The sequence below is a fragment of the Nelumbo nucifera genome, chromosome 1, assembly GCF_055504915.1.
Source record: "Nelumbo nucifera cultivar China Antique chromosome 1, China Antique-T2T, whole genome shotgun sequence".
NCBI classification, from domain to species: domain Eukaryota; kingdom Viridiplantae; phylum Streptophyta; class Magnoliopsida; order Proteales; family Nelumbonaceae; genus Nelumbo; species Nelumbo nucifera.
The window spans coordinates 86725359-86752101 of NC_142649.1; the positions used below are offsets into that span (position 1 = coordinate 86725359).

General features: G+C 36.6%; 1 protein-coding gene and 1 long non-coding RNA gene across 9 annotated transcripts; both read right to left on the minus strand.

The window, feature by feature from the left end:
* Positions 1-3043: 3043 nt before the first annotated feature.
* Positions 3044-20390, minus strand: LOC104599551 (Ssu72-like family protein). Of its 8 annotated transcripts, none has more exons than XM_088887527.1 (8): positions 19939-20390; positions 17084-17180; positions 16825-16983; positions 14978-15159; positions 14536-14804; positions 13750-13895; positions 3475-3593; positions 3044-3388 (listed from the first exon to the last, which is right to left on the minus strand). In XM_088887527.1, the coding sequence occupies exons 5-8, from the start codon at positions 14748-14750 to the stop codon at positions 3287-3289; spliced, it is 582 nt and encodes a 193-aa protein (XP_088743653.1). In that variant the 5' UTR covers positions 14751-14804; positions 14978-15159; positions 16825-16983; positions 17084-17180; positions 19939-20390; the 3' UTR covers positions 3044-3286. The 8 variants fall into 8 exon arrangements, with proteins under 8 accessions (XP_088743653.1, XP_088743647.1, XP_088743656.1 ...); XM_088887521.1 differs by lacking the exon at positions 14978-15159 and adding an exon at positions 16428-16662; XM_088887530.1 differs by lacking the exon at positions 14978-15159 and adding an exon at positions 16428-16662 and having other exon boundaries at positions 17075-17180.
* On the minus strand, positions 11107-13740 carry LOC148803519 (uncharacterized). Its single transcript, XR_016076195.1, has 2 exons — positions 13026-13740; positions 11107-12932 (listed from the first exon to the last, which is right to left on the minus strand). It is a non-coding gene; the product is annotated as an uncharacterized LOC148803519 (long non-coding RNA).
* Positions 20391-26743: the final 6353 nt, after the last annotated feature.

Below are 26743 nucleotides of genomic sequence, written 5' to 3' on the forward strand. Positions count from 1 at the left end.
GTATGACATGGTTATATTTAATGAAAAATCGTTCTGAGGTGTTTTTTCATTTTTCTGCTTTCTGTGCTGAAGTTAAAACTCAATTTAATGTTTCTATACAAATATTGAGAAGTGATAATGCTAAGGAGTACTTGTCAGAATCCTTTCAAATTTACATGCTTCAGCATGGCGTTCTTCATCAAACTTTTTGTGTAGATACACCATCTCAAAATGGGGTTGCTGAACGGAAAAATAGACACCTTGAAACAACAAGAGCTTTGTTATTTCAAATGAAGGTTCCTAAACCTTTCTAGGCTGATGCAGTTTCCACAGCATGTTTTTTGATTAACCGTATGTCTTCATCTGTCATTCAGGGTAAGACTCCATATCATGTTCTATTTCCAAATAAAATATTGTTTCCTATTGAGCCTAGGGTATTTGGGTGTACATGCTTTGTTCGGGATGTTCGTCCTCAGGTTACCAAACTAGACCCAAAATATTTGAAGTGTGTTTTTCTTGGGTATTCTCGTGTTCAAAAAGGGTATAGATGTTATTGTCCTACTCTTCACAGATATCTTGTGTCAGGTGATGTTAATTTCCTAGAAGATACACCCTTCTTTCCATCTACTCCTCATTCAAGTCAGGGGGAGGATGATGATTTGTTAATCTATATTGTCACATCATCTGGTTCACATCCTATTGAATCTGCTCCTGCTAGGCCTAAGCCACCTACAGTACAGGTTTATTCTTGGCGACCAACCCCTCCGAACCCATGTCCTGCACCAGCTCCTTCGTCGGCAGATCCAGTCTCAACTGATCATGTTCCTTCGTCATCAGAACCAGTCTCTAATGATGATCTTCCTATTGCTCTTCGTAAAGATAAGTGTAAGTGTACTTATCCAGTATCTTCATTTGTGTCTTATAATCATTTGTCGTCCTCTTCTTGTTCTTTTATTGCATCTCTTGATTCTATCTCTGTTCCTAAGACTGTTAAAGAAACCCTTTCTCACCCTGGATGGCGTAATGCTATGATTGAGGAGATGAATGCTTTAGAGGACAATGGTACTTGGACCTTGGTAAATTTACCTGCAAATAAGAAAGCTATTGGGTGTAAATGGGTGTTTACAGTTAATGTCAATCCTGATGGGTCCATTGCCCAATTGAAAGCCCGTCTTGTTGCTAAAGGATATGCTCAGACTTATGGAGTGGATTATTCTGATACATTTTCTCCTGTTGCTAAACTTACTTCTGTCAGGTTGTTTATTTCTATGGCAGCTACTTATAATTGGCTCCTTCATCAGTTAGACATCAAGAATGCTTTTCTTCATGGGGATCTTCAAGAAGAAGTTTATATGGAGCAACCGCCTGGCTTTGTTGCTTAGGGGGAGTATGGGAAAGTTTGCTATCTTCATAAGTCTCTGTACGGGTTGAAGCAGAGTCCTCACGCCTGGTTTGGAAAGTTTAGTCAGGCAGTCGAGAATTTTGGTATGAAGAAAAGTAAGTCTGATCATTCTGTTTTCTTCAAGCACTCTGTTGCTAGCATCATTTTGTTAGTTTGTATGTGGATGATATTGTCATTACAGGGAGTGATACTACAGGGATTTCATCCCTTAAATCCTTTCTCCACACTCAGTTTCATACCAAAGATTTGGGAATGTTGAAATACTTCTTGGGTGTTGAGGTAACAAGAAGCAAGAAGGGAATATTCTTATCTCAAAGGAAATATGTACTTGACTTGTTGTCTGAGACGAGAAAGTTGCGAGCTAAGCCATGTAACACTCCAATGATTCCTAACTTGCAGCTCACAAAAGATGGTGAATTATTTGAAGATCCTGAGAGATATAGAAGATTGGTTGGAAAGTTGAATTATCTTACTGTAACTCGTCCAGATATTGCGTATTCAGTTAGTGTGGTGAGTCAGTACATGTCCTCTCCAACAGTTAATCGCTGGACAGTTGTAGAACAAATTTTGTGCTACTTAAAAGGAGCACCTGGGTGAGGAATTTTGTATGGCAATCATGGTCATACTAGAATTGAATGTTTTTCAGATGCTGACTGGGCAGGATCCAAGGAAGATCGAAGGTCTACTTCAGGCTATTGTGTATTTGTTGGAGGGAATCTAGTTTCATGGAAAAGCAAGAAGCAGAATCGGAACATAGAGCTATGGTCAAGTCTATGTGTGAAATAATGTGGATATATCAACTTTTGACTGAAGTAGGTCTTAAAACTTCAGTACCAGCCAAGTTGTGGTGTGATAACCAAGCTGCTCTTCACATTGCATCTAATCCTGTTTTTCATGAAAGAACTAAGCATATCGAGATTGATTGCCATTTTGTTCATGAAAAAATTCAGCAAGGTTTGATTTTCACAGGTTATGTGAAAATAGGAGAACAACTGGGAGATATCTTCACGAAGGCTCTTAATGGGGTTAGGGTTGATTATCTTTGTAACAAGCTGGGCATGATTAATATCTATGCTCCAACTTGAGGGGGAGTGTTACAAACTGTATAATTAAAATAGGAAGATGTTATAAACTATATAATTAAAATAGGAAGTAAATACTAGGGAGATGTGATGTTACAGAATGTATAACTAAAATAGGAAGTAAATACTAGGGAGATATGATTTACCTTGATTGTAGGAATTTGATTAGTCTTCTTTCCTAATATATTCTTTCCTAACATAGAATTTGTAACTTGTATATATACATACGAGATTAATAAATAATACAACAAATTCTTCTTCTTCCTCTGTTTACTCTTATTTTACACCCACCAAAACAGCAAGATAGGCAAGGGGTTGCCCAGTCTCTGATCCAATGAAAAGCACCACCACTCACCGGATGAGAAGCAACTAACAACTAATCTGGAGCATTCAAAAGATTGAGTATCTCCTGAAGGAATAGTCACTTGAAGCAACTAATTTCAGCTGTCAAGTCATGAAACAAGTACCCTACTTCATAAAGAGTTTCCTAGATGAAATCAAATTAAAGGGTGATGTTTGATATCGTTGAGCATTCGTCTAAAAGCTGCTCCAAGACGTGTAGCAACTAACAACAATCTTAGTAGTTAAGCCTGCTAATTTGATTCAAAATAAGCCTACTGCTAAATAATGTTATATGATACATTGAACAAACAAATAGTTCCATGAAACATCAGTGTAAGCACATAGTAAGGCTACAATCCAGGTAAACCATGGGATTTGTAACAGTAAAAAGAACAAATGCAAAGATATAAAGTCAAGCAATATGGGCCTCAAAATTTAGAGGCCATCTTTCTCCCTGTGCACCCATGAATCCATGACACATTTAATAGAAGCAGATGCTGTACAATAGCTTCCTCCTATGCTGCCTTTCAAATGAAGTTACAACGTCATCAATTGCGTCCTCCCATGAATCAACTGCTTCAATCTGTGAACCATGGTTACTGTTAGAAGACACCGTAGAAAACACATATATCTGAACTTGCATAAATACAATGAAAGACAATCTCACACCTCATAGCATAAATCAAGGGCAAGCCTAGCTCCCACAGCTGCTTCCTCATGGTTATCTTTTACATCCAAATTGATCACCAGTGCAGGCTTCATCAGGACATGCTCCCGATTGTTGAGATCTGCATAATTTTTATAGTTAGTAAGCTATTAAATACAAGTACACAACAAAGTAATCTATGAATTTTAAAATCAAATAGATTCTTTGCTCAAAGTAATGCCTGTCCTTGGCAACACAGCGGTTTGATGCAGATTTGTACTGATGACTTTTTACAGAATTTCTTTCATATGACATGCTTCGTATATCTTGATTTATCCAATGCATGGTGATTGGCTTCCCAGACAGTCCATCAGAAACAGTTTAGATAGGCCAAGTATCTTACACCCAGTGGCCGAGGTGGTGTCCTAAAAGGGTTAGCCATATCACTATGTCACCATTAAAGCGCCTTTTAATCTCTTACAAGTTCTACAACCTCAATATTGAGTAGTCTTGAAGCTCATGCCCAAATAGCACCCTTGGAACGATCTAGTTCCGCACCATCAGAAAATCCTAAGCATGCTAGATCTTTACTTATTAAATACAAGAAAAAGAAAAGCTTAAAGACTTCCAAAAATGAGATTACCATTCACTCTAATTGTCCGTTAGGGAAAACCAGTTCTATTCTTGCCCTTATTTCCATACTGCATGCTGAGGCCCTATAAAATATTTGTTATAGAATGAACACCAGATCTGTTTTATACTGTTATTTTTCAAGCTGATCTTGATACCATATAGTTAATAAAAACATCTGAAAACAAATATTTATTTCTCTACTTTTTCTGACCTTTTGAAAAAGCAAGCAATATTTACACCATAATTAATGGACAGAGTTTCTGGTAAAGAGTTCTTTCTTTAGATGGAAGAGGAACAAAGTTCAGACCCTTTTTTTCTTAATAAAATGAAGGAAACCTCTGATATCTGCATCAAAGTTAATTCATCAATGAATGGATTTTATCTGAAAGTGGATAAGTGTGTAGATTTGTATTTCTATGGTTTCTTTCATATTTTGGGGAAAGGATTGCCAAAGCCTAAAGCCATGGAGGAGGAAGTAAATATGACTTGTAACTTAATGGAGTATTTTTCAATTTTGTTGAATGAGGTCCCAAAAGGTTACTTCTATAGTTCATGAGAAGTTTGCCAAGGAGACCCATTCTCACATTTTTTTCTGTTCAGCGTTGTAGTAAAGGTCTTCAGAAGATGGTTCAAAAAACAAAGGAGGTGGGCATAATAAAAGGTTGGTGTTAAAGGCCCAGAGGTTAATCACACTGTTAACTGAAAAGTGCTTTTGTGATGCTCACAATTAATCTTTTTAATATTTGACATGAATATTGGTTTATCTTTCAGTCGCCTCAGCTCTCTAGCTTGTTTGTCATTTTTGAGATTTTTAAACTTATTTTATAGTATTGCTGCCTTTAGAATAGGTTTTCTTGTCTTGAAGGATTCTAATAATTTAAAAAATCATATGGAGGTTTTATAATTTTGAAAACTTGGCAATGTCATTTTTCTATCAGTCTATTTTCCAAGGGTCAAAACTTGTTAATTTCGTATTACTTTGGCATCATTACATAAGTTATTGAGTTGTTTTTTGTTTGCTTACTAGGATCAGCAAGTGTTATTAGAGCCATTTTAAGAGTCATCACTAATACAGTGTTCCTATGGATTGCCTATGAGTTTATGTTAGTTTTAACATTGTTAGTCTTGGCAATAAATCCGATTGAAATATGAAGAAGGAGAGAAGAGAAGGGAAGAAGAAAGAAGAGAAGAAGAAAGAAAGGAAGAAGAAAAGGTTTGGAGCAATGGAACAGTGCTGGCGGCGCCAGCTTCTATTATATTATATAGGACAACAGAAATAAGAAGGGAAAAGACTTCTGTGACCCTGTTGTAAGTGAAGTACAATAACAAAAAATAAAAAAAAAGCTTTAATTAGCCAAATAGACCCTAACAAAAAAGAACTAAATTATTTCAACACTCCCCCTCAAGTTGGAGCATAGATGTCAATCATGCCCAACTTGTCACACAAATCATTGTGCCACACATGATGAAGACCTTTGGTGAAGATATCTGCAAGTTGTTCTGAGCTAACATATGGAGTACACACTTCTCCATTCACAAGTTTCTCTCTAATAAAATGTTTGTCCACTTCAATGTGTTTCTTCCTATCATGCAAGACTGGATTAGCAGCAATATTGATGGCAGCTTTATTGCCACAGTAGAGTGACATAGGGTTGCTCACTGCAAAACCCAATTCACCTAATAGATTTCTTATCCACATGATTTCAGCAACCCCATGAGATATTGCTCTATATTCTGCTTCAACACTAGATCTAACCACCACACTTTGTTTTTTACTTCTCCATGTGACCAGGTTTCCTCCTACAAAGGTACAATACCCACTGGTAGACTTTCGGTCATCAACTGCCCCTGCCCAATCAGCATCACTATACACTTCCACCTTTAAGTGTCCATGTTTCTGGAACAACAAACCAGCTCCGGGAAACTTCTTGAGGTATCTAAGGATCCTCTCTGCAGCCTCAAAGTGAGTTGTCCTAGGATTGTGCATGAATTGACTAAGGACACCCACTACATAAGCAATATCAGGCTTGGTCATAAACAAATACAAGAGTCTCCCTACAAGTCTCTGGAACTTCTTCATGTCTTTCAAAAAACTCTCCCTGACTGTCTCCCAGCTGATGATTAGATTCAATTGGTGAGTCAATTGGTTTTACCCCCCAACTTGCCTGTATCTTCTAGTAGATCTAGTACATATTTCACAATGGAATTGCACCCCTGAAAACAGCAAGGATAGGACTGACAGCAACGTCCTGGGTTATAGCCATTCCTGCCTGTAGAGTGGACCATTGAAGGTCAAACATACTTTACCCAATAATGGGGCTTCCACAAATATGGTGATGAAACTTGAAAGGCCTACAAAATTTGTGCAATTGCAACAAGTCAAGACTTCTAAAATGAGACTATCTTTTGCTATAACAGAACAGAAAAGGAGAACTAGGGATGTTGTGGTTCTGGTCCTGTTCATCCTTATCCTCTTTAATTCCTTTTCTGCTTTTCTAAGACTTTATAATGTTTCTTATGGAGAACAAACTTTAAATAAGCTTGTCCTCTTGTTCTTGTTATCTACTCTCCAAATGTTAGGTACTACTACAAGTTGTGAAAGAAAAACAATCTCTCTTTTGTTCTATATTCTTCCTTGAAAAATGGCTTCTCTTCATCGCAAGTCATTACATGGGATTTCTAAACAGTCTTCAGTATCTAGAGTAATACTGGGTAACAAAAGCGAAAAAAGTGAATATCATGAAGAATAAAATGGTACAAACAATGATAATTTTCATACCATTTATACCATGCCATTAGTTTCGCAGAATAGTTGGATACTTGACCAAAGTTGGGGAATATGATAAGTCAATAATCTATCAAAAAAAACTTAAGTCAATAGATGGATTTTTTTTGCGAAAAGGTAAAGTAATTTTATTAGAACAGATATAACACAACAGACCCTCCAAGGGAAGCACCTTGGACAGGGATCAGCCACCCCTAAACAACTTAACAACTGCCATAAATTCCTAGACCTCAACTGGGCCCCTAGTTCTTAAGCCTGAAGCCCCTTTGCAGCCAAAACCCCTGAGATCAGCTTTCCAAGTGAAGGAAGCATTCTGAAATAACCTTTTGTTTCTTTCAGACCAAATGGTGTTGATCACAGCATCCAGGATTGAAATCCACACACTACTGGCAAGCTTAGAGAGGCCATGCAGTTCCCAGCTCCACAGCATCTCAATCACTGTTCCAGGCATAGCCCAAGCAAGCCCCAAAGCTGATAAACAATGCCACCAAATAACTGATGAAACATAGCAATGGTGGAACAGATGATTAATGCCCTCCAAAGCTTGACGACACATCACACATCACTGATCCTGGATCTGTGACAAAAACACAGCTTTCTTTCATGCTTATATGCTAGTGCAAGGAGGAGGAGAAATTTCATCCCAAGAATTCAGGTGGAAGGAGATGGTGGAGCCCTGGAATGAAATCCAGGAGAAGGTGGTTGGCTTTCTATAAGGTTTTATATACTTCAAAAAAATGCTGAATGAAAATTCAACATCCTGGATTGAAAGAGAATTTGGGTTGGAGGAAGCCAAAGAAGCTTTAAAAGACATCAATGGGGACAAAGCCCCAGGCCCAAATGGTTTCAGCTTCACTTTCATTAAAGCTTGTTAGAATTGGCTGGAAAGAGATTTTGATCAAATGTTTAAAGAGTCCCATAGAGAGAAGATTTTGGAGAAGATGGTGAGTGCTACTTTTATTTCACTAATTCCAAAGAAGGATGGAGCAGTGGATTTAAAGGACTTTAGGCCAATAAGCGTAATCAGTAGCCCTTGTAAGTTATTGGCTAAAGTATAATCCAAGAGATTCAGGACTGTATTGCAAGAGGATGTAGGGGAATCTTTAGATAGCCTTTGTGGAAGCCTGGAAGGAAGGAAAATTTTGGATGGAGTCCTAGTGGCAAGTGAATGCATTGACTCTCGACTAAGGAGTGGAAAACCAGGTTTAGTGTGCAAGATTGACACCGAGAAGGCCTATGATCACGTGGAATGGGGATTCTTAGAAGAAATTCAAAGATTGTCGGGGTTTGGGAAAAGTGGAGGTCTTGGATGCATGCATGTATGTCTACAGTTTCCTTCTCAATCCTTATAAATGGCATATCCTCAGATTTCTTTCAAGCTTCCAAGGGCCTAAGACAAGGAAACCCAATATCTCCTATGCTATTTGTTATGGTTATGGAGATTTTGAATCTGCTGTTAGTGGAAAGCGGACAAATGAGCTTAATTGAGGACTTTAAGTTCGGAAGGGGTGTGCCCTGCATTACTCATCTGCAGTATGCAGATGATACTTTGATTTTTCTAGATGCAATGGTGGATCAGATGCTGAATTTAAGAGCAGTGTTGGCAAATATTAAAATGTTAAACATGGCTGAAGATTAATCTCTCCAAGAGCATAACAATTGAAATTAGAGAGGTGGGGAGGGATGTTATGTTAGAATGTGCTGATGCTCTTGAATGCATAATTGGTGAGCTCCCTTTCACCTATTTGGGAATGTCAATAGAAGGAGCTTCAAATGCAGGCATAATATGGAAATCAATCTTGAAGAGGGTTGAAAGGAAGTTGGATGGGTGGAAAGCTAAATATTTATTCCTTTAGGGGGGGGGGGGGATAACTTAAGTGTCTTGTCAAGCTTACCAACCTATTATCTATCTCTGCTGAAAATACCAACTAAAGTGGCTGAGAGAATTGAGAAGATTCAGAGGGATTTCCTTTGGGAGGGGTAGGGAGAGAGGGGAAAGAAATTTCACTTGGCGAATTGGGATAAGGTTTGTAAATCAAAAGAGAGGAGAGGGCTGGAGCTAAGAAGAGCGAGAATCTTTAATAGGGCCTTATTGGGGAAATGGCTATGGAGATTTGGTTCAGGGAGAGGAAAACTCTGTGGAGGAGGGTAGTGGTTGGGAAGCATATGGTGGTGAGGTTTGGCTGGGAATCTAGGGAGGTGAGGGCTTCGTACGGGGCGAGTGTGCGGAAGGGGATTATGAGATTTAACAGGGAAGTTAGAAGTCTAACAAGCTTTGTAGTAGAGGATGGATCAAAAATCAGATTTTGGGAGGACGATTGGTGTGGGATAGGCAAGCTGAATGAATTATGTCTAAGATTGTATAGGCTAAGGCTGAGGTTTTTATCAGTGAGTACTACAAAAGAAGGGGGGATCAATTGGTTTGGGGCCTGAAATTTAGGGGGCCTCTGTTGGATAGAGAAGTGGAAGAATGTATCTCTCTGCTAGGAAAATTAGATAGTGTAAAATTTTCAGGTCGGCAAAGGGATGAACTTTGGTGAAAAGAATGTAAAAATGGAAAAATTCTCAGTAAAATCATGTTATATGGCTCCTAGCAGGTCCAATACAGACTTAAATCAAATTAAAGGTATTTGGGGAAACCCGGTTCCACCAAGAGTTGAAGCTTTGGCAATGGATGGTGGCAATGGGTAGCATCTTGCCAATACAGACTTAAATCAAATTAAAGGTATTTGGGGAAACCCAGTTCCACCAAGAGTTGAAGCTTTGGCAATGGATAGCATCTTGACAGTGGGTCATCTGAAATCAAGAGAATTCCTTATAGCTAACAGGTGCTGTCTATAAGAAGAGCAGGAGGAAAATGTCAGCCATCTATTTATCTCCTGCAAGTTTGCTGGTTACATGTGGAGAATGTTTACTGCTATGTTTGGGGTTACTGGCCTTCACCCAACTTCAGCTGCAGAAATTTTCTCTATGTGGCCTAAGCTGAGAGGAAGTAAGAAAGCAAAGGATGGAGCTGCATTCCGTTTACCATATGTTGGAACATATTGAAGGAGAGGAACAGAAGAATATTAGAGGACAAAGCTTGCAGTATGGATAGGATGGTAGCCACTGTTAGCAGATCCATGGCAGACTGGGTTTTGGTTCTCCCAGAATTTAGGCAAATTGTAAGGAGGACCTGGGGAATAAGTTGGGGGAGGTTTTGAGTATTCAAATCTGTAATGTGGAAAACTTATTTTGATTTTCAGATTGTCTTGTATCCAGGTGATGACTTGTGATCCATCAGATTTTAATCCTCTTTTTTGTTTTATCTAAGATTGACTTTGGTTAAACACCTATCCAAAGCTGCTGCACAAACCAGAGAATTAATTTTCAAGGGGAAAATCGGATTCCAATTCTGATTGTAGGCACACCTACTAGATTCTTGTCTAAAAGAAACTGTCCATCTGCACTCCAATTCCAGCTCCAACCATCTTCTTTGTTCAGGTCCAGAGACTGAAAAGAGATCAGCTCAAGCAACTCAACAAACTTAACAATTTCCCAATCCTAAAAATTTCTTCAAAAAGGACACCAGAAAACCGAGCTACAAATTAACTCAAAGCAGTTTTCCACAGTTGCATCCTGCTTTTCAGCTAGCTGAAACAACTGTGGAAATAGGTCTGAGAGAGGGCTGCTTCCATACCAAGGGTCTTTCTAAAAAGACACTTGTCACCCCTTCCCAATTTAAGACTTAACCCTCCTCTATCAGTATTATATTTGGTTGCAATTAAACCTCTCCACCATCTACTTCTTTCCACTCCAAATCTCCATATCCACTTTCCTAGTAGAGCATTATTGAAGTTCTTCACTCTCCTGATTCCCCTTTATCCTTCGAAGCACACACTTGATCCCAACTCACCAAATGAATCTTCTTTTTTTCCTCCTCCACAGAAAATCCCTCTAAAGCTTTTCTATCCTTTGGGCCACTTTCACTGGAATTGGAAAGAGGGAAAGATAAAATGAAGGCAAGTTGGATAAGGAGCTTTTCAAGATGGTGATTCTACCTCCCAAGGACAAGTATTTGGCTTTCCAGGAAGCAAGTTTCTTTTCCAATCGTTCCAAAACTGGGTCCCAGATAGAGCTGAGGTGCATTTACCCCCCAGAGGAAGACCCAGGTATTTTGTTGGCTGAAAACCCACTTGACAGTACAGCACCTCAGCCAAAGCTTCTACATATATATATATATATATATATATATATATATATTTGAAGAATCAACAAGAAATTTCATTAAACTAAAAAAATGCAGTACATCTCAAACATAGTGGTTGTCAAGTTGACAGACCAATTACATATCTGAAATTAAATTGAAAAGGAATCACAGTTACAAGGATGCAAATCAAGAGTACTCCAGAAATTCTCCAACAAATCAGACTTATGCACTTGCTCGAACTCTAGAAGTTTAAGAGCCCAGGCTGCAGTCTAATTGCCCACTACTGCTACTAAGTATTCCACACTTAGTGTCTTGTCCTCAAAAACCCTTCTATTTCTCTCTTTCCAGATGGACCAACATACAGCAAATGGTATGCAGCTCCAAAGAAGTTAAGCTTTCTTGCTTCCTCTAATATTTGGCCATTTGGAGATCTCTGCTCGGACCAAAGGATGAAAGGTATTCGTCCTCTAATTTTTAGCTTTCTATATTTTCCACATTTCCCATTGGAATTAAGCTACTCTTACTCCAATTGGCGTTCAATCCCGCCAACACTTCAACGCAGCTTAGGACACCCAACATTTCTTCTAACTAGTCTCCCTTGGCATCGACAAAGCAAAGGGTATCATCAGCAAACTGCAATAGTTGCACATTTTCCTTCTGAGAGCCACTTCAAATCCTTTCCACATCCCCACCTCTCCTACATAAAGGACAAAACTAGTTAGGAGTTCCATTACACAGATAAACAGAAGAGGAGGGGGTCCCCTTGTCTTCTCCCCCTGGAGCTTTTAAAGAACCCCATTGATTGTCCATTTAACAAGATTAAGAATTTAGAAGTCATACAAGCTCTGGTCCAATTTCTCCATTTCTGCCCAAAGTTCATTCTGTCCAAAACAAAGTCCAAGCATCTTCAATTGACATGATTGTAAGCCTTCTCCAAGTCCAATTTACACATCAGACCTGGAGTACCCTCCCTTTTCCTTGAGCCAATCAGTTCATTTGCTACCAAGACACTGTCCAACATTTGACGACCTGGCACAAATGCAAACTGATTTTGTGCAATCACACTATTCAGAACCTTTTTGAACCTCTCAGCTAGGACCTTAGCCAAAATCTTGTAAAAGCTATTCAGTAGACTGGTCAGCCTAAAATCCATAATGTTAGTAGCTCATACTTTAAGAATTAGGGAGATGAATGTAGCATTTAGACTCCTTTCCAAAGAGGCATTTCGATAGAAATCCTGGAAAGCCTTCAATACATCAACCTTCACCACTTCCCAGTAGCTCTTATAGAACAAATTAGTAAGACCATCCAGACCTGGAGATTTTTTGTATCTAGGTTCTTTATCACCTGCCAAACTTCCTCTTCAAAAAAGGGAGCTTCCAAAATCCTTCATTGTTCATTTAATATTCTTTTAAAATTTATACCCACTGGCAAAGGCCCTCTTTTCCATCCTTCCTTGAACAATTCAAAGAAGAATTTGGTGGCTATACTTTTCAGATCTGACCAGTTTTCCCCCCACCAAACCATCATGTTCCAATATTTCTATGTAGTTTATTCTATTTCTTTCATTTGCCATTTTATGGAAGAAGCTAGAGTTTCTGTCCCCTACTTTGAGCCACTTCACCTTTGCCCTTTGCCTCCACTTCAATTCATCTTTATAGGCTAGATTGTCCAGGACCAATTTAGCTGCCATTCTTTTCTTCATCTTCTTCTGTAATAGGCCCTCTTTCTTCAACCAGATCCACCTCTTTGATTACCTCTAAACACCTCTTTTCTGACTTTGATTTATTCCACTTCTTCACCCTCCAAGTCTTCAAGGTGTCCTTAATGGCTCCCAGCTTCTTTGCAAGCACAAAAGAGCTTGTACCATCCACCTGAGTATCAGCCTATTTGTTATTTAGGAATAGATTTAAAACCTCTTCTTCGAACTAGGCATGCTCCAATTTAAAAGCAGTCTTCCTACGCACCTGTATGCCACAGATTAGCTGGAGGGGAGAGTGATCTGAAACAGGCCATGGAAGAGCCACCTGGTTCAAGTCCTGAAATAGATCTTCCCAACCAGGGGAGAGTAGGAATCTATGAAGTTTTAGCAGCACAAGGATTTCTTGATATAGTCCATGTGAATTGTGCCCCTGTCAGAGGAAGGTCTATGAGTTCAAACTGATTTACAAAATCTGCAAATCGCCACATGTCTTTGGATCTCCTTCCACCATTTCTATCTTCCAAGAATCTAACCACATTGAAATCCCCCCTATCAAGCAAGGAAGAATGGAGGAGCCTCTAGCTTCAGCTAAATCTGCCCAAAATAGATGAAAATATGAGGTGCAATAGATCTTCCTATCAAAAAAACTTCCCAAATCTATTGCCAGTAGTGAGAAATCCAGTTTTGCAGTACCAAGCTTCAGGTCATTTCAAATAAATTCAAGATCAAAGGTAAACTTGAAAAAAGCAAATACCAAAAAAATAAAAAAGGTAAACAAGAAATTATTTATTTTATCCACAACAGATTAAGTGCAAAAACTATATTCATATAAAAAGTTGCAAAAAAAAAAGATTAAATTATCATCCAATCACATTTCACAACAACCTTTGCCACATGAGACAAAATATGCAGCAAATCTATCATTAAAACATTGGATATGGAAAAACAAGACATATGGTAACAATGAAATGCAAAATCCAGATGATAACCTTCAATAACCATATCAAAAACCTTCTCTTCAAATGTAAATACCACGTCAAAGGAGCCATCAGCAGCATTCTCCTGCCAACGTTGAGGTGCAAGTTTGACACTTGAGTTCCTCTTAAGCATTGACAAGATGCCATTACGCTTGTATCTGAATATTGTTAAGGATGTACTCTGCTTAATTCTTATATACAATGAAGCTAAAGAAAACCGAAGTGGGTCGTTCCTCTGTCACCTAATATGAGCATTGACACTTTGAGCAACTCTATAGAGGTAAAGTTAGGAGGAAACAAAACTGCTACTGATATTTGTGTCAATTCTATATACTTCAAATCCTAGAGTAGGCGCTAGAGATTTGAATGCAATGTGAAATCATTCCCAATGATAAACTGCCCATTACCTGTATGTGGTAGTGTTAGAGAAAAATGATAGATGAGATTATGGTCAAGGCACTTCTAAAATGCTTACTTGATACATCTGGAAAGCGAAAACTGGATTTGCATCCTAGAATGGATAATCAATGGCCAAATTGAGTAACCAAATCAAGCATTGTAACATTAACAAGAGAAGAAACTGGGATAGGGAAAAAACAAGAACTAAAGGTAAAAAAGAAATACCCTAAATTGTACCATCTGTGATGATTCTCTGAGTTATAATTGAACTACTGAGAGCTAAAGTTAAATATTTCGGAACAAATGACAAATTTAGAATGTGAGTTTTAAAACGTTATAGTCTATAGCTCTAGATTCACATATTGTATCTATATGAAATGAAACAAAAATAAAGGATACAATTCAGGGTCTTTCCGTCTGAGATCATCAAACATCTGCTTATATGGCGTGCCAAATTCATAAACATTGGGTTCCCTCAACGAAGGACCTGGAAGTTTAACGTGTGCTCCCGTACCATAGGATGAGACATCGAAACCCTGTCTTTTGAGGAGCGAATGAGCTTCCATGCTTCGGTTCTGATTCGAAGAACAAACCATAGCATGTCGAAGCTTCATGTCTTCTCCTTAATGCACGTTTGGCAATTTGTTCCTCGGGAATGGATTTGTGTTCTACAGAAACAGAAACAATGTTTGGATAACGAAACTATTTCTTAACATTAGTTCTGCAAACCCATCCATATGTTTTGCATTGTTGCAAGTCATTAAGCCTAAAATTAAGAAAAAACAAGTGCCATGTTTCAGTTTTAATGAATAACTGAAACATTTCATTAAAACTGAAATACCTACTAAGTCCCAACTTCTCCACATTCAGTTTTCTATATCCAGTAGCAAGGACCAAACCTCTCCATATTCAGCTCCCAATAAAACTTTGATGTGGATTCCCAGTATGATTGTTCAGATGTAGGAATTTTACTTTTCTTTTTCTTAAATCTTGAAATTTTGAAAGTTTCAGACAAATCTATGGCTGCAAAACAAGCAAATGCAGTGAAGAGTTCAAATGAACTAGACTTTTACTACACCAAATTTCAAATCTGTTAGCTAGAACCTAGAAACATTTCACTCTTTCTGTTAAGTATTGTGTCCCCAAGAAATCATTGTACAGTAGAAGCATCTGGAGCATCCTTTCTTTCATTTTGTAGAACTGTCCTGTTCATGGTAAGTATACAATTAAGATGGAAGATACAAGTATTGTTGGCATGACCATTGTCATCATCTGTCATGTTCATGGCATGACCATTTTACATAACAATGGCATGGCCATTGTTATCAAAGAACCCAGCTCAATGAAGTTAAACAAAACAAGACCAAAAATTTTATCTCTGTAATGCAGAAAATCAATCTCAGTAGCTCCAGGTCCACTAGCTTAACCCATCCAATATGGACTTGACTTCCTTCAGCCCACAAAGAACAAAAAATACTCGGTAGACTCCATTTTACAGAACTGTAACTCTATGATTGCAGAACAAAGTATGTTGCAAAGAATTATTGTTTACCCAACTCTAGGACTTAGCAGTAATATGACAACGCTTGATTTGGCTGAACAAAAGATGAGAATATCATTTCAAATAAGTAATTAATACTGTTTTGTTTGGAGACGGCTTAAATACCATGGTATTAAAACATGTAACTGCAACATAACCTGTCATTTGACTTGGGCGACCTAGGTTAGATCAAAGGCAAAGAGCATATTATTCTTTGTTTTGTAATTTCACCAACAAGATCTTGGATTGAAAGGAATTGAAAATTAAAAATAATAGCACTTTACAATCCAAAAGCTCGAATGAAATTATTGGTTGTGCTGGGAGATCCTAGAGGCTGCTGGAGTGATTAACCATTTGAGACGTTAAGATCTTAGGAAGGGATAACCTCCATTCTATTGAAGGTAATGATGTTTAATATTATCCATCAAATTTTGTGGAGTGCATCTTCATTGGGAGAAGACTCAGCCATAAATACAGAGGATGGCTTGCTTTATGCACAGATAAAATCCTGAAAATCACTAAATAATAAGGTTCCCAAGAAGAACTATGTGCAATAATCAATGCGGAAAATTCAAGAAAGAAGACAAACAGATGAAATGCAACTGAGGGAAGGGGAACCACAGATTGAAAACTTCAGAACACACTATACGAAGCTAGTCCCAACCTGGTTTTGTTTCTCACAACCAAAGTTGGGAGGATGCACAAAACATAATAGAAAGAAGTGTGGTCGTTCGCCAGAAAGAAGACATGCCTGTGTAAATGATACTGCTCGGAAAAAACGGATGTCAGAGAAGACTTGTTGCAGCATTCACCCTGTAACTGACACTGGTAAGGAGTAAATCGAGTGACTGAGACAAAAGAAGAGATTCGGTATACAGAGAAAAAATGGCAAAAAAATAGCAGTGTTTACCTGGAATGTTGCCAAACGGGACCCAAGGAGAAGAATCCAAAATTTCTAACGGTTTGAGTTTGTCTATACCAATTAACTTTTTTGTGAAGAGAGAAAATTCATTAAAGCAGAGCAACGACACAAAGAAACAACAGCAAACCACCAAACAACAGAAACAACAAAAGAGACTACAACTAAAGACACAGACCTGCTAAAACTACAAAAAAAACAGGAAAAAAGGACCAAGCCTGCAACATACTTCAAGGAGGGCGCGGAATAGCACGTTCCACCTCCAAATAGTTAGCCAGCCACCCTGGCTCCACACCAAATAGCAGGCAATCCAATAAGAGGCCTTGTTTAGCTGCTAAGTGTGCCGCTTGATTACAGTCCCTCCTAACCCAACACTGGCCACAGCTAACTGCAACACAGGAACCATGCATGTCACGAGCAACTACTCCAAAAGCAGTAGAGCTGTGATTAACAAAAGCAGCATCCAAATTTAGCTTAACTGGACTAACCGCAGGTGGCTTCCAAAAACAGTTATGAAGAGCAAGATCCTCAGAATGGGCCACTCTTGGCTGCTCCAAAAAGATTTCCTTTTGCTCCTTCACTAATCTGTTCACCAAAGCAAGTGATTCTGTTGGGTTAGGCTTTTCATTATTGAAAATGAAATTATTCCTACACAGCCAAATAGTCCATAAAAGAATAGCAAAGAGCATTAGAGCATCCTTTTTATCAGGGCCTAGTGAGTTATAGGATCGGAACCAGTCCTTCAACCAATCTTTAAATGATATAGCAGGATTAACCACCGACATTCTGGCTCCCAAGCCACTACCAAACCAGGAGCATCTGGTGAAATCACACAGGAGGAGGGCATGGACAGTAGATTCCTCAGAGCTCGCACAAAGACTGCAACTTGCATCAGTCAGCACATTTCTTGACTTCAGGTTCAAATTTACAGGGAGAGCTTTAAGACTGCTCCGCCACAAAAAAGCTTTAATTTTGGGCTGCACTGGGAGGGCCCAGATTGCCTTCCACAATGGTCTGTCCTCAGATTCTGAACTAACCCCTACCCCTCTGTTTTCATTTACCTTCAGTTTCTTAGCTAAAAAATAGGCAGAACTTACTATAAACTTGCCATGTTTATGTGGCATCCCAAAACAGTCTGTCCTCCCAATCACCAGAGGCAAGATTGATTACTGAGATTTTTTGCACCACTTCAGGGATAAAATGCTCCCTGATTAGGTTTGTATTCCAACCTTCATTTCCTGGCATCAAAAGATCAGAGACTTTTGACAGATTTGAATTGAGAGGACTTGGACCTATGATTATGTTCCCTGGAAGCCCCTGCACCCAAGGAGAACCAGATGTCAATTTTCTCCCCATTCCCTACGCCCCAACAGATGCCCTCTAACAAAACTTCTCTACCAGCCAAAAGACTTTTCCACCCCCAAGAGCCTTGTGAAGGGAGGCTAGAAGAGATAAATTATTTATTTTTTAAATATTTAGCTTTTATAACTCTGGCCCACAAGCTATCATCATCATTCGCCAACCTCCAGGCCAGCCTTGCAAGCAGAGCTCTATTGAAGTCAGCTGGATCCCTAAAACCCAACCCACCATTAAGCTTATTCTTGCTGATTTGATTCCAGCTGACCCACTGAACTTTCTTCTTCTCACTTGAGGAGCCCCACCAGAAATCTCTTTGAGCTCTCTTTAAGTCCTCACACACCTTCTTTGGCAGAAGAAAGCACGACATACAATAAGTAGGAATAGCTACTGCAACAGCTTTGAGCATTACTTCCTTTCCGGCTTGGGAGAGCATCTGCTCCTTCCAACCACCTGTTTTTTTCTTAACCCTCTCCACCAAATAATCAAAACGTTTGCATTTTGAATTTCCAATTATTGGGGGTAAAATCCCAAGTATCTAGAAGGACTGTCTACCTTTTTAAAGTGTAGACTTTTAGCTATTAATTTCTGAAACTTTGGATGCAATTTGGAGTTAAAACAAACTGATTTAGAAGGGTTGACTTTCTGCCCCAAGGCTCTCTCATAGATGCGAATGGCCTCCAAGATCTGATTGCCTTCCTTGAGAGTGGCCTTGCCAAATATCAAACTATCATCGGCAAAAAGTAAGTGGGAAACTGGAGGACAGTCTCTACTCAGTTTTATCCCAAAAATTTGGTGATTCTCTACCTTTTTATCCAAAATGGAAGAGAATACCTTAGAACGGAGTAGGAATAGGTAAGGGGATATTGGATCTCCTTGTCTCAGTCCTCTTGAAGGGTAAAACTTTTTATTTGGCACCCTATTTACCAGCACTTGGCAGGAGACTGAAGTGACGCAACTCATAACCCAATTCACCCACTTTTCTCCAAAACCCATTTTAATCATGACTTGCCTATGGAACCACCACTCAATTCTGTCATAAGCCTTAGTCATATCCAACTTTTATGGCCATCACACCCCTTTTACTCTTAGTTTTTTTCATGAAATGGAAGATTTCATGATCTATCAAAATGTTGTCACCTATGTATCTACCCTCTTGGAAAGGCACTCTGGTTTTGGGAGACAAGTTGGGGCAACTTAGTCTTCAATCTATTGGCCAAGATCTTTGAAATCAACTTGTAGATTGTGTTGCACAGACAAGTTCAATTGTTTTATTACTAGGAGGACGAGGACGAGGAAGAGGCCCAGAATTAACAGTGGGGATTATTGAGGGAGTTGATCCAGGCATTTCTTGAACAAGGTAATTCACTTAAAAGTAAAGCAATACATATAATATATATTATGAAAAGTTCAAAAGAAAATAATGCACCTAAGGCCATGTAAGAACTAAGCAGGAAAGCCAAATTAATTCACAAGTGAAAGACTGAAAATCAAATTAATTTATCATAGTCCACAGAGCAGGTCAAAAGCACTGCTCTAGTCTTAATCCAAGTAAAGGCCGAATTAAATCGTAGTAGATGAGGTCTTGAGGAGTAGTGTATGACCTAAAATGCAAAAATAAATAAATAAATAAATAAATAAATTTATCATCTACAAACAATAATAGAAAAAAATAAAAACTCCAATATGTGCATTCTATTGAACTCAGTACAAGAAAAAAAAAATTAATATGTGCACACTGCACACAACGATAATAAAAGCCTAGTTACAGCAGGAAATTAATTTGTGCAACTAACGAAATAAGTAAGAAAAATATCAAACAAAATAATCAAAATAAAAAGAAAAATGGATTAATTTGTAAGAAGAACAAGAACAAAAGCCTAGTTAGTAGTTACAGCTCAAGGAAGAAACCAAATAACAAATGAAGTAAAAATTATCAAAAAAAATAATCAAAATATAAAGAAAAAATAAGGATCAAGGAACTTGCCGTTTTCGTTTGGTTGAGAAAATGAGAAGATTCAATGGTGGTAAGTTGCTACAATCTGATGGTTTGCCGTTTGTTTAGGAGAACTGGAGTGGAGAAGCCTCCTCCCTTTAGTCTACCATTGCATCTCTCATCTTGTCTCGCCGTCGTAGCTCAACCAGATCAAGACAATGCGAAATTGGAAAAAGGACAGGAGCTACTGATGCAAACTTGTAGAGAAGGGAATGGGAGAAGAAAAATGAAAAATTAATGGCATCATACCATTGTCTGTCGTCTCCTTTGTGGCTTTGTCGCAACTCACACTGACGTAGAGTTGTAGACTTGCAGAGAGTGAGAGAGGAGAGAATGATATGTTTGAGAGATGAGTCAGGGAGGAGAATGAAAAAACCCCTAGGTGGGAAATGGGAATTTCAGTGTTGTATTGGGAAAATTTTCGATCATTACCCTATTTGGTTCGAGTGACAATTTGATCCCAAACTTTAAAAATGTGATAATTCAGTACTCCAATTTTCGTAATTAAATTATTTGAATATCATATACATATGTATGTAGCCATATATATTTAATAGTATTAAATTCGTAATTAAATTATATGAATACCATAATAAATAATGTTAATCAATATAATTTTGTTAAATTTTGTCAATAAATATTATTGTTAATTATTATTATTGGTAATTAATGTTAATTATTAGAACATTTTTCAAATACTGGAAATAAAAATTACAAACACGTGTCCTTATATACTGTTAGGTAACTAAATTTTGCTACTTACAATTTTTTAATAATAATCAGTATAATTAATATATTAATAGTATTTTAATAATTATAAATTCATAAATAATTATATGATTACGTCATAATAGTAATAGTAATATTATTATTATTATTGTTATTATTATTATTATTATTATTATTATTATTATTATTATTATTATTATTATTATTATTATTATTATTATTATTATTATTATTATTATTACTAAGTAAATTAATTTTTGTAATTAATTTTTATTTAATTAATGAAATAATAATTGTTTTATAATTAATTTAATTTAACGGTATTGAATAATTGAAAGTTTTAATAATTATCATTATTAATTTCTTTATTAATTATCTTTAATTAATTATAAGTTTGAATTAATAAGTTTCATTATTTTTAGTAATTAATTATTAGTAATATATTCATGATATATTATTAATTAGAAAATCAGTAATCATAATCATGTTACAATAATAATAACAATAATAATAATAATAATAATAATAATAATAATAATAATAATAATAATAATAATAATAATAATGATAAATTATTATTATTATTATTATTATTATTATTATTATTATTATTGTTATTATTATTATTATTATTATTCTTATCATCATCATCATCATCATCATCATCATCATCATCATCATCATCATCATTATTATTATTATTATTATTATTATTATTATTATTATTATTATTATTATTATTAATATATTCTTATTACGTAAGTACTTAATTTGTGCATATTAAGTAATAAGTTTGTTATAATTATTATTTTTTGTTAAATAATTAAATAATAATTGCTTTTATAATTAATTAAGTTAACAATGTTGAATAATTGAAAGCTTTATAAATTAACTTTCACTAAATGGTTCAAATTGAATTTAATGACATGTATAATTTTACGGGTTTGACATATAAGGGTCAATTTATGTGGACCCGTAGAGTACATAAGTGTCTGAAAAAGGCAGTTTATAATGCATTTCATTATATTATTATTATTATTATTATTATTATTATTATTATTATGAGAAAGTATTAATTAACAACAATTAACAGTAATTAAATTGTAACTAAATTATTTTTAAATTGTAATTAGCAGTAATTATAATTATAGTATTTTAAAATGTAATTAACAGTATTATGAAAATTACAGTTATTATTTATGAAAATTACAGTATTTTAATAAATTATTATAAATACATTAAAATTAATGTATTTATTAATTAACAGTAATTATTTTTAAACTGTAATAAATTACATTTAACAGCATATATTAACAATAATATATTTATTAATTAACAGTATTTTTAAATAATAAACAATATTTATTAAAAAACAATTAATACCATTGCGTCGCCAAGGATTAGGGCTTATTCTCAAATAAAGAATAATGGAGCTGACACGTTGGATTATTTTATCCGAATTTATCCTTTTACACTTTTGGAATGATCCGAATTTATCTTGGGGCTTGAGCAGAATGGTCAAAATTGCCAGATGATGACGTGGCACGGCATTGCTTTCCAATTGCATTAATAATTATCTTTAATTTATTAAGAGTTTAGTAGTTAATACCATTTTCAATGCGTCGTGATTTTCTTTAATAAATACATTATTAATTATTAATTAATGATAAATAATTAATTATCATTAAGTAATAAACTGGTTTTATTTTAAAACCATCAAACCGGCTCTGACCTCATGAACCGAACCAATTCATTATGTGAAACAGTCCGAATAGGGATCAAAATTTGACCCGACCCGAATGACCCGATTCTAGCATATTCTTTACCCGAATATGGATCAAAATACGCTCGTTAGAGCAGCAAAACCGGTGGCCTTCGACAGGCCAAAAATGGGTGCTTTACCACCCATCTCAACAAAATAAGATGTAAAAAATGAAAAATAACCTCAGAAAATTTAAATAGAAAAATAAAAAATAAAAGAAAACTAATTTTAATAGATATTGAGAGTTTTCGTTCACTCGTTAGAGTGACGGACACAGTGGTCTTAGACAGGCCAAAAATGGGTGCTTTACCACCCTAAAACAAAGAAACATCTAACCGGAAACTAAACAAAGAATGAACGCGAAAGTTAATCTTAAATCTGCAAACACTTTCCTTCGTATTTAACAGAGATTAAAAAACGAAACTACTCTCCCTACTTATGCAATTAGTGTCTCGATGAGGGCTGAGAGAACGGATGCTTTCTATGTCGATGTCTTTTGAAATTCCTATACTTTATTCCTTCATCCTTTCCATCATTCGTAAAGACATTTCTTCCGGTTCTAGGGGGTCTAAGTCTGACAAACTTGTTTCGAAGTTTATCCATATACGATTTGAAGATGGACTGAAAGATATCATCTTCTTTAGCGGTAGGCTTGAGGATATTGGTGAGGTCAAATTTGTCCCACCATTTTATTTCAATTTTTCGTTCGATAGTCGGGGGCATCCAAAAGATATATAGATGACAATTCCACTTCAAAATCTAGGGGAGACGAAAAGTTTTGAAAAACTCAAACTGTTTTACATGCTCATATTTCAGATAGGATCTTCCTTTTCCAAAAGCTATGTATTTATCCATGAGCTCTTATTGAGGAAAGATATCGTCAGAAGCTCCCCAAGAGGTCCACCAGACATATGCCCAATCAGGGTATGGTCCTTAAAAATCTTTGGAGAATCGGATAAACCATGAATGTCTAAAGACCGAATTTTGAATAAGGAAAACTCTATACCAGGCATCTTGGTAATCCCAGTAATTGAATATTTTGGGCCTCTTATCAATAGGCTTGGTGATAAATTTTGGCTTGCTCGCGTTGCCCCATGATGCTAGAGACATAAACTTGACAATTACTAGCTTTGAATAAGCAATTTCAGTCTTGTTTGGATCCCTAAAATAATGCTGAATCCGAGCAGACCCAGTGTGGAAAAGAATTTCTTCATAATATTTTTGATCTTTGTTTTGTTCGCATACTGTGAAATGATGCCCATCTATGATGGATAGGGCAAGGTGTTGAAGGGCTCCTTCTGGGTTGACATGGGTGGAGACGGCGACGGCTTCTTCCCTTGAGATTGTTGTCACAAAATTTGATGAATTGGGTAGATATTGGCTAGAATTAGCCTCTTCCATAATAGGATATGGTTCCCTAATTAAGGGAGACATTATTGAGGACTGATTAGTCCTTGAGCTTGCTCCGGTCTCATAATTAGACTTTGGAATGGACTCATTAGTCTTTTTTGGGCACTTGGAATTAGGACTTAAAGGAAGACGAAGTCTTCTGTTGGCCATCTTTAATTAGATAACCTTGTAAGAATTCCCTAGTTAAGAAATCTGGCACCTGAACCTTTAATATATTTAATATCAAAATCAAATACTGATAAAATAGCTTGCCATTTAGCAAAAATTTGTTTCGAAACCAAGTTTTTAACATCTTTTTCCAAAATTTCTTTAGCGGATTTGCAATCAATTTGAAGAATAAAATGTTGGTTTATCAAATCACTTTGAAATTTAGTGATGCAAGAGGACTATACTGAGCATTTCCTTTTCGACTGTAGAGTAATTTTTCTGGGTATCATTCGAGGTTCCTGAGGTAAAACGGATTATTTCTTCTTTTCCATCTCTCCTTTGTTTTAGGATTCCTCTATAACCTAATTCGCTAGCATTAGTCTCTACTATTTTTGGACATCCTGGATGAGGGATGTTAAGGCAAGGAAGGGTCTTTACCCTTTGCTTTATCTTTCGCATTGTTTGGGTGAATTGCTCACTCCATTCTAGAGGGTTCTTGTTCAATTGTTTTTCTAGTAATCTTTTGTCATGGGATATTTCTTTATAGTAATCTGCCACATAATTTAGGCTACCTAAAAATCTTTGGAGCTGAGTTTTATCTTTGATTTCATCGAGGAATTTATCAGCAAATTCTATTATTCTCTAGATAGGAGCTATTGTTCCTTTAGATATCTGGAATCATAGAAATTTGATTTCTGTTTGAAAGAATTTCATTTTTTTAGCAGGTGTTGCTAACCCGTTTTCTTTCATTACTCTAAGAAATATGTTCACGTGTTTCCAATGGGATTTTAGTGAAGAAGAGTAGACTAATACATCATCAATGTATACTGTTATAAATTGAGTATAGGGTGTAAATATTTCATTCATAATCCTTTGGAATTCAGAAGGGGCGTTCTTTAGCCCAAAAGGCATTACATTCCACTCGTAATGCCCAAAGGGTATGGTAATGCAGTCTTATATCTATCATTTTCTTCTATTATAATCTGTTAATATCTTGACTTTAAGTCAAATTTTGAAAATATTTCTGCGTTGTATAATCGATTTATTAGATCATGTTTATTAGGAATGGGGTATCTAATCCATCTCAGTGCTTTATTAAGAGGTTTGTAGTTTATAACAAGCCTCGGTACTCCTCTCGCTATTTCAACTGCATTTTCTACGTAAAACGCAGGATAGCTCCAAGGGGATTTGCTTGGTCTAATTAGACTTTTTTCCAGTAAATCTTGGATTTCTTTTTTACATGGATTCGTCATTTGAATCCTCTCCTAAGACATTTATTGATTTAGAATCTGATAAATCATCTTTCTTGGTTTTACTTGATCTATAAGTTTCTCCTTTTTCCCAGATTGAGGGAGATATTAATTTGGATGTTAATTCTTGGTAACTTACCTTCAATAAATCTAGTGGACTTGTTTTGATCTTCATATTCCCAGGAAGACTTGGCATGATTGCCATTGGTCTTTCTTTGATTATTGTTTTAGATTTAGAAATCTCCAATGAGCTTAATAAAAACTCTATTCTATTGGTTTGTCTTCCAAATACATTTAAGCAAATATTTGTATAATTATTCTGTTCTATTATTTGAGAACAATGTTCTGGCTCTATTTTTTCAGAGTCTTTTGTTATTGTTGAATTTTTTATAGGGATGGCTATGTGCTCATCTTTCCCTATTTTTACCGCTTCTAAGGGTAGATGTATTGACTCCACAATTTTCCTTATCACCGTTGTCTTCCAAGCTTTAGACAGTTTTTCCGTAACACATTATTCTAATTCCTTAGTGGGAGGCTATATGAATTGGTTTTGTTTCTCAAACCAATCCTAGAAGGGAATATTTTCCTTTACTTGCATCATGTCATTGTACCATGTTGCTCTGATGCAATCCCTTTCTTCCTTGGTGAATTTCTTGAAAAACCATTTTCTCTTTAATGGTTGTGAATTGAAGTCTAACCTAATAAGGTCTTTGTCTATTTGGAATTCTTCTTCTGTTTCTAAGACATTGATTTCAAAGTCTGCCTCTGTAGGCTTATAAGACTTTGTCGATGGGTTTTCCCTTCGGCCTGAAAGATAGTCTGATGGTGAATTATTGGTTGTAGGTGTCTCATAGGTTGCATAAATAATTCCTGGAGGAGGTCGAGTCAAGTATACCAATCTCCTGGAACTGGCTTCCATTAAGTCGGCGTCTCTTCTGGACCTTGTTTCCAGTGATTCGACATACGATGATCGCGAGGATGTTGAAGCCCTTCTAAACCTAAGTTCTATAGTTCCATTTTGTTCACTGATTATTGACGCTAATTTAGTGGATTCTATAGGACTCGGGGGTTCTGCTTTAGCAAGTAAACAACTTTCCGGCATCTTCACTTCACTTCAAGTGATCTGCCTAGGAATCGTGGCATTATTCCTAGCGTTGGTCAGGAAGAGGGTAGTCATTCCCCTACTTCCAATAATCCTTGTATTAGGACAAATTGTATTCATGGTCTTAAAGTAGACCCTGTATACAAGTGCTATATTCTCAGATCCTAGTTTCATATCGAAACCTTGGGTCTGAATCCTAAAGGTTAAGGCTTCATGGATACCCGGATCTGTTAGTGACACCGAGAAGTGCCTAACCCCTTCTCTTGGGTCTTATCCATTTTTTTGTGCAAAGAAGGGATTTCGGCATTCACATTGACCGGAGAGAGGGGTGCCTAACCCCTTCCCTCTCTCCCTCTCAACTTACCCAAATTAGCTTTACCTCAGCTGAGTGGTATG

What these genes read in the sequence shown, in the direction of transcription:
- LOC104599551 (XM_088887527.1), bottom strand. Translation starts at nt 14,750, where the DNA reads ATGAAGCTTCGACATGCTATGGTTTGTTCTTCGAATCAGAACCGAAGC. An exon ending in TTTTGATATGGTTATTGAAG is followed by an intron (nt 3,594 to 13,749) that starts GTTATCATCTGG and finishes AAAATTATGCAG; the next exon opens with ATCTCAACAATCGGGAGCAT. An exon ending in CCCTTGATTTATGCTATGAG is followed by an intron (nt 3,389 to 3,474) that starts GTGTGAGATTGT and finishes CATGGTTCACAG; the next exon opens with ATTGAAGCAGTTGATTCATG.